The 7,993-nt window shown below is 43.8% G+C and overlaps 1 protein-coding gene across 1 annotated transcript in view; it reads right to left on the reverse strand.

Moving 5' to 3' along the window:
* Window positions 1-3,480, reverse strand: part of PROK2 (prokineticin 2) — a 152,364-nt gene extending 148,884 nt beyond the window's left edge. The window contains exon 1 of the mRNA XM_009283375.2: window positions 3,391-3,480. Coding sequence (XP_009281650.2) covers window positions 3,391-3,480 — 90 coding nt within the window. The remainder of the gene's footprint in view (window positions 1-3,390) is intronic.
* Window positions 3,481-7,993: the final 4,513 nt, after the last annotated feature.

The raw sequence follows: 7,993 nt of genomic DNA on the forward strand, positions 1-7,993 counted from the left end.
TCCCTCCCCCCCCAGCCGTTGGGAGGCTCGAGGCTGACGGACTTCTCTTCAAATCTGGGAAAAAATCTGGATGTATAAATAAATTGACCCTCCCAGAGAGTAGCATCAGCCTCGAGCCCTAACCAGGTTCCCCCTGCCGCTCCATAATTTTGTCTTTCTTGGATCAGAAAGAAATGAGTTCAACGGAAAGCTACGTTTTTCTTGCCCTTTCTTCATCTTGTTTTTATAAACCCCATTGGGAAGTAAAGCGTATGAACAGAGACAGCCAGCCTACTTGCTGCTGAAGTCAATTTGCAGAGTAAGACAGTAATAACCACGTAAAAGGGGTGGGGGGGATTGTTGGCCCTATTTATACTTGGCTTATGCTGGCAATTCCTCAAGAGAGTAAACAAGAGAGTAAACCCCTATTAGAGACAACTTTTGACAAGTCATGCTTTTAAACTTCACCACATCTTTAGCCTGTCACATAGAATATCTCTACAACCTATGTAAAATCTAACATATATATATTTAAGATTATATATTATAGATTATATGTATTAGATAGGTATTAATTTCTGGGTGAAGGCAGAATTAAAATCTCAGTGGCTCTCCTGCTTCTGTACACTACTCTGAGCTTTAATCCCTCCTAAAATACACATACAAACGTGGAAAACTCCTTCTGCCAACTCCACGCCAAACCTCCCAGGCAACATGAATCATACAGCCCCGACAGCACAGCTTGAGGAGGAACAAAAATCAGCTTTATTCATTCCCATTCTTCTTACCTGGGCAACCGTGTGCCGTTTCTGCAGCATGCCAGCTTCCTCCTGCTCACAGGGATATTTCGTACCCAAATTCAGCTCCCAAACTTGTTTTTTTCCAACGCTTGAGAGCAACTTAAGAGCAGCTTAAACACTTCAGACCTTCTCCCTCCAACTCTGGCCAGCTCCAGTAGCTGTGGCCAATTAATACTTCCTAAAAGCTTTTGATGCGATGTTATCAAGTGTGTACTACACTGGGAATTTCACGGTATTTAAGTGAACGCTATCGGCATTACAGGCTTTGAACGCCTCTGCCTCACCTGCTGGCAGGAGGAAGGGAGGATTGCCAAAGCAGGGGAGGCAGAGCAACGGGGATCCTCACACCGTAACTTCCTAGTAGTTAGCGTGCAGTTTTAAGTCCTTCTCGGAATGGTTTTGGAGAAGAGGCGATCTGCATGCTGGAACGGCCTCTCAAGTACATCAGAACAGTTTTGACAACTCCTAATGCTGGAAAAAAAAAAAAGAAGCTGGAAAAAACTAGAAATGTTAGAAAGTCATGAAATCTTCAGGATCCTGGAAATAATAAACAGTCATGGTGGAGAGCAATTTCTCTTTTTTTCTTTTTTTTTTTCTTTTTTTTTTTTTTGGTATGGAGACGTAGAGAACAAAGAAGTATTTGTTTCTTGATTCCTCATCTAGGAAGCATAACTGGCTCGTGCCTTCTGTGTTTCCTACGCAGCCAGGGCTGCCAGATCATTTACTGCTCTGCGAAAAGCGATCCCCATTTGAGGGGCAACAGGGGACTTCAGGCAAGTACTGCGAGATTTGCAGTACAACAAGACCTGGCTGCAGGAAAACACTATTTTCTAGCTTCAATATTAATATTAGGTGAAGACCAGAGTTAGGTAGAGAGCGCTCTTCACCTTTGCAAGCTTCCACGCTATGCCATAGGAGAGTTTTGCAAAGTGGGTAATTGCGCTGGTGTGGCTTGAAATGCTTTGATTAGGAATTTCTAAAACAGCCTTTTGATGCTATTGCTGGTTTCTGCATGCAGCTTCTGCATTGCAGATATCTAAATCAGCAATGAGAAAACACTGTAGAAGTTTCCAGTGTCTTCCTATTAGACGGGTTCAGCCAGGATCAGCATCAGCCTCAACCCTGCCAAGAAAAGGGCTCCATACAAATATCAAGCCATCAGCCATCATAAGGTGGAAAATGGCAAACAAGCCTCGCTGCACCTACCACAGCAAGAGCAAAAAGACAAGCAAGACTCACGCACGTAAATATTCCAGAAAGAAACAACCAAGAGAAAGGCAGGTGGAAAGACCTGACATTTCGCTGTCCTTATTACAACTAGAAAAGCCACGAAGGAATCCAGGTGTTGCAAATTGCAGCCGTTCTCCCTCCTCCTTCCAGATCCTGCTGGTTTTCCACAAGCGATCAGGACACGCTGGCTACGCTGTGGCTCCCAGTCCTCCCTTTGAAAGGCTTCGAACCACGCTCAGGCTCCGTGCTCGAGAGTCTGCACAGCCACGACATCCGCCCCACGAAACCCAGATTGCCAGGCAGCACCGGGAGGGGATTTAAGAAAATAGCAAATAGCAAATGCATTAAATGCAATCTCTACCACGCTTGTGTACTTAATTTCTTTTTCGGGGGGCAAAGGGAAAGAAGCACAGGGAAAAAGAAGAAAAAAAAGGTTTGCAAAACAAGGATTCATGTTGGGAAACCTATATACTAGGGGTTTTTAGGGGTTTTGGTGGGGTTTTGTTTGGGGTTTGGTTTTTTTTTTAGCTTTTCAGTTTGTGAATCACAAGTGAAGTTTCACAGCTCTTGCTCTCTTTAAAACATCATAGACTCAGGTTTACCTTTAAACAACCAAATAAATGGGGCTGCAGCACTCCATCCAACCTGCTGCAAGGCAAGACACTTGCTGGAAGCCAAACATTTGCACCCTGGAGGAATCCACACTCAAAACCACAAGCGCAGCAATGCATCGTCTTCATACCCCTCTCCTCCAGTAAGTGGCACCCAGTTTTCCAGCCGGTTTTTTTGGGGTTGGCTTTTTTTTTTTGGTCCTGCAAACAAGGAAAGACGGGCAGTAGCTCTGCAATCGCAAATGCAATTTCTTCTTGATGTAGCTGCCTCCGTGAGATGGGAAGGAGTTTGCCCACCGTCAGGATCCAAACACAAGCCCTGTCTCAGGGCACTTTGCTGACTCAGCACAGCACTCCGTGTCTGGCAGGTAAGGAACATGTACAGTCCTGCCGTGGGTTCCTAAAGCTCCTTCCACGCTGCACGGTGTTAGCATCTTCTCATTTTAATTGCCCCCAAACCGCTGCGTGAAGGAGGTGTGTTCAGATTTAAATAAAAATAGTTTAAAAAATTAGCTGACACACGAGCCTTAGAGAGGAGAGGGCTTTTTCTTCTCTCTCCCAGTGATGCGAGTGGATGCTGATTTTTGTAACACCTTCAAGTCTTAAAACAATTGAGTTTAGCTCAGAAAATTTACAAAACCCAAAGGAGCCATGAACTAGAGCTCCCCATCCCCATCTCCCCAGCTCTTTCTGTACTCCCTATAGGTACCAAACGCAAACCTTTCAACACAACACTTAAGTGCAGTACATACCTTAAGTCCAGTACATACCTTGAAGCAGCCTCGGGTGCCCTTATCCCTGCAGCCTTCACTCTCCTTCCCCCGCAGCAGGGCTGACTCCGCAGCTCCACCACCCAACATGGGTCTTGGCTCACGCGGCTCCAAGGCAAGGGATTTCCAGGAGACCGGTCAACCAAAATCCCAGTGAAGTGGTGAGCGGGCAAGGCTTGGCGGCGACCAGCGCTGCCATGGAAATAGTTTGCTGGCTCCATTCAAGCCTCCACCTGGCGATGAAGGAGGTGGATGCTGATGAAGATGAAGCGCGTCTCCTCCACTCCCTGCAGCTCTTGCTGCTTTGCCCAGGCGGCTGCTCCGGCACCTTCGGCTGGTTGCAGATTGAGGACGGGGACTGTACACTCTTCGAGGTAAGGACTGTTTCTCTACTCACTCGTCCAGCATGCCAAGCAAGTGCTTTTCGGGTCTGTAGAACAACCGCTACCTTTCCTGTTTCTTCTTATTCTTGGCACAAAAGATTTTGAATCATTTCCAACTGAGGTTAAAAGCATTTAAGAGTCTGTTTGCACAGTGGTTTTTTTAAAGCGACCTCTAGTTGTAACACACACTTCCCCCCGCATACACAAAAATATCCAAATGGCTTTTACCTTAGTAGCTGTCCTCATATTCCTGAGGAAAAACTCTATCAAGATTTTTTTTCCCCCTTTGCATTTTACCTATTGCTTGGTTTTCAAATTTCAACTTTGTATTTGAACAGTTACGTTGCACATCTCCCATCTGAGGTGGGGGGAAAAGTATGAACTAGAAAGAGCACAGTAATTCACATCACCTTGTTTCCTAGGCAGAGGACTAAAATACTGCTTACAAAATACCAGTATTTTTACACTACAAAAATACAATTAGGCTCTCAATTAAATTTTATTAATTTTACTCGTGGGACTTTGTTAGCACGAGACAGCCGAAGGAACTCCCGAGGGCTCTCACTAAAATCCTTTGCACTAAGCCTCGCCATTTCGGCAGCTACAGAAAGGGGAAAAAATGGTTATTTCAAAGTACCAGAACCCAAATTCTGCGGACACATCCGCCACAAGCTTTCCGTATGTCGTTAGTCCCAGGGAACAAACTGGATTTACTCACTTGACTGAAGTTTTCTATGCGCACAACCCTGCGTTTGCAGAAGTGGGGTGCTCAAGCGGTGGCTCACGGACAAGACGTACAGACTGACAAACTGCTTCAACAACAGGACTCTCCGCTTTTCTGAATACTGGCATCTCCCAAAAAAGAGAGCTTTCAGATTTAATTAAATTTTACTATTTTATTTGTGAAAAAACTACAAGCAGAATTCATAAATAGACATTTCTATTTAAAGCAGGAAAATGATAAAGTGGCTTCTAATAACAGTCGTGCACATGCCAGTAACAGGAATATATTAACATCTTTTATTTGCTAGACAAAGAGCAGTGTCCAATATAAATTTCCCGAAAACATTTAAGACCTGTGAATTTCTGACCAGTTCACAAAACCACCATTGACACTTTAGCATGAAGATTAAAACAAACCTAACAGGACTGTCAGCTCTAAAGACTTTACAGAGCGGAAAAACTTTCAAAAGCGTTATACAAGCTGTCTTTCTGGGCAAATGAAAAATATAGCTCGTATAATACATTAACATAAAAATCCACAAGATAAGATTATGTTTTGACATACTTAAACAAGCATTCTATATTTGTCTCCAACAAACAAAGCTAAGGAAATAATGTAACCATCTTTACACAGTAAATTAAGGTTACAAGTCATACACAAGAACAGAACTGCTTGCGCATTAAAAACTGTTCAGCTCCATTGTCATACTCTAAATGTTGGCTCTTAAAACCATTCGGTTACATACAAGCAAAGGTTATTATATAGTCAGCAATTAATAAATTTTCAATAATTTAAGTTTATGGTAGAGCTTAAAAAAGTAGACTGAGAATGATCTTGGTAAGGCAGGTGAAAACATCTCAGTGGAAATAAACTCACGGAAGCTGCTGCCAAATTTTCGATCTGTCCGATTTGAAACAAGCAAAGTGTTCCAATTAAAATAAATAGCCTGGTGGTGTAAAACGCTGTCATTTCTCCTTTGCAGAACTATGTCAAACTGAGCAAGTCAGGCAAGCTGTGTTGGTGTCTCTGTGTGTGTGTGTCTGTGTAAGAGTTGAAACTTCGCAAACGTTAACACTGTGCTTTACTTACCTGCTTTCTGTGCCACTGAACACCACGAATCTGGTCCTTCCCCTACACTAGTGTTTTGGTTGGTTTGGTTCTTAAACACGCTCCCCACCAACAGCGGGATAAGCCACGGACACAGCGCGGAGGGAATCCCACCCGCGGACGCGTGCCGTGGGGATGCTAACTTCAGAAATTAAGTGTAAAAGCAAACGCTACCCTTCAAATCCACGACACAACAGCTACAGATGAGGCCGGGGAGGTTCAATGCTTAGCTAGCAATTTCTACTGAATGCAGAATTACAGGTCACTTGTTCCAAAGAAATTTTCCCACTTACTTATAGCAAGCTACTTTATCGAGGAGGCACGCCCAAAGAGACAGATGTTACCGACTTTACCAGTAGCCATGAGTAGCTGGTTACGGCGTTAAAGCTTTTTCAACTGATCTACAGGTCCATTTTCACTTGAAAAAGAAGCAATTTCCTGGTACACACAATGCTTTTTTTTTTTGCACAAATTCCCCGATTCAATGAAGAAGGCGAGCACGCGGTTTGACTTGAAGCACCAGAATTAGCCCCGCTGAAGCCAGAGGGACTCACCACTCGCTCACACTCTTCGCTGGATCACGGCCGAGATGCACGCAAGCCTAATTGATAATGGATCATTTATAAAGCAGTGCAAAATATACAAGTTCAGGGGCATCTTCAAAAAATCTCTCTTAAAAAATTATTCCAATACATTTCAGTAAAATAAATAAATATGGCTGACCAGTTTACCCTCCCTGAGACCCTTAAAGGAATAGTAAAAACTGGAAAAGGAATGTCTTTGCAATATCCCACTAATGTTAAAATGTGGATTGAGAAATTCATAGTATTTAAAACTATGTATAATAAATTGTCTTGATGCTCATAGGAAGCATCTGGTTTCCTTTGGTTCTTTAATAAATACTTTAAAAATGCTTAAAAAGGTAAAGACAGCCTATACTGTGAATATAAGCAGAATTAAGTCAGGGTGCCCACGTTAACGTATTCAGAATAAAACCACTGCTGCAAAGGCACTGCCACTGCACGCACCTTCGAGCAGGGGCTGTAACGGATCCCTTACTCGCACATTTCTGTCGCCAGTGTGAAAGGAACCTACGTCTGCTACTCAAAACCACAACAGATTTTAAAAGAAATCTTAAATCAGTTGCCTCCACAAAGAGAAATTACTCTTGCTAAGCAAATAATTCACAATATAACAAGCTGGCACAAAGTTGTCAAAATGTGGCCCTCTTTCATCATGCCCAGAAGTTATGCATTTGATGTCAAATGAAGCCACAGCCTCTGCACCTGAAATTACTGCAAAGCACCCTGGGGCCACTAAATAAAGATGGAAAGCCAAAGAGGTTTGGGGTTTTGGGTTGTTTGTTTGGTTGTTTTTTTTTTTTAAAAAGTTTGTTTCACCTCTTCAGCCTAGTGTTTTAGCAGGATAATGCATGGAAGGTAAACTGTAAAGCAACACTAACAGGCCAGGAAAAGAAATTACAGTCTGAATAGCTTTAGAGCAAGAATGAAGGAGATGCTGGTCGTGAGCGCGAGCCACACGTGTCGCTCACTTGCCAGCATGAAAGCTTTTCCCTACTTCTGCTCCCGCAGCAGGAGACCCAGAAGCGTCCAAACACTGACAAGCCCAATGTCATCCCTGGACAAGATGCTGTTCAGAAACCACTCTTGGGATACGGATGGACTTCAAGGAGAAGAGCCACCCCATACGGACGGGACAGACGGAAGGGGGCTGACAACAACCGACCCACGCGCCGCCGGCTGGAACGAGCACCAGCTTGCTCCCTCAACCTGCAAATCGCTCCCAGCCCTACGGCTCCCTGCTGCCTTCCAACCCAAAGCAAACCACTCCAGTTCTAAAGTTACCTCGGTCACTGATGCAGGTGGATGAAACTCATTAAATCTAAGAAAACCAAACGTCTGTGGGATCAGCTATACACGACATAGCGATGCTCACGTTACCAAAATACACGAATCCGTGGCATGCCGACACCGGTCTGGTTGCGAATGCTTACGCTCCAGCCGGGCACGAACTTGCACATCGCCAATCTGAGTTACCCTAGTGGAAATACAAGCTACCCAGAGCAATCTTTTCTCATGTCAGATCCCAAGCTATAAAAATCAAAACCGTGTGTCCAGTACATTTTAGCCATCGTCTGGGAAGAAACGGGGAAGGAACAATAGAGAGAACGGGTCCCATCCAGGTTCAAACCTTCAGGAACGCTTTTCACCTAAGACCAGTTCCATTTCAGTTTCAGTACTTTCACAGAAGGGGACTGTCCCAGATCTTGAACTGTTCAATTATTTTTTTTTTCACTTCACAGTGTTTCAAGCACCAGCGTTTCCATGTATTGGTTTCAAATAACCCTTTATATATATTTATTTATATA

This window comes from Aptenodytes forsteri, unplaced genomic scaffold (assembly GCF_000699145.1).
Source record: "Aptenodytes forsteri isolate BGI_AS27 unplaced genomic scaffold, ASM69914v1 Scaffold262, whole genome shotgun sequence".
Lineage (NCBI taxonomy): Eukaryota > Metazoa > Chordata > Aves > Sphenisciformes > Spheniscidae > Aptenodytes > Aptenodytes forsteri.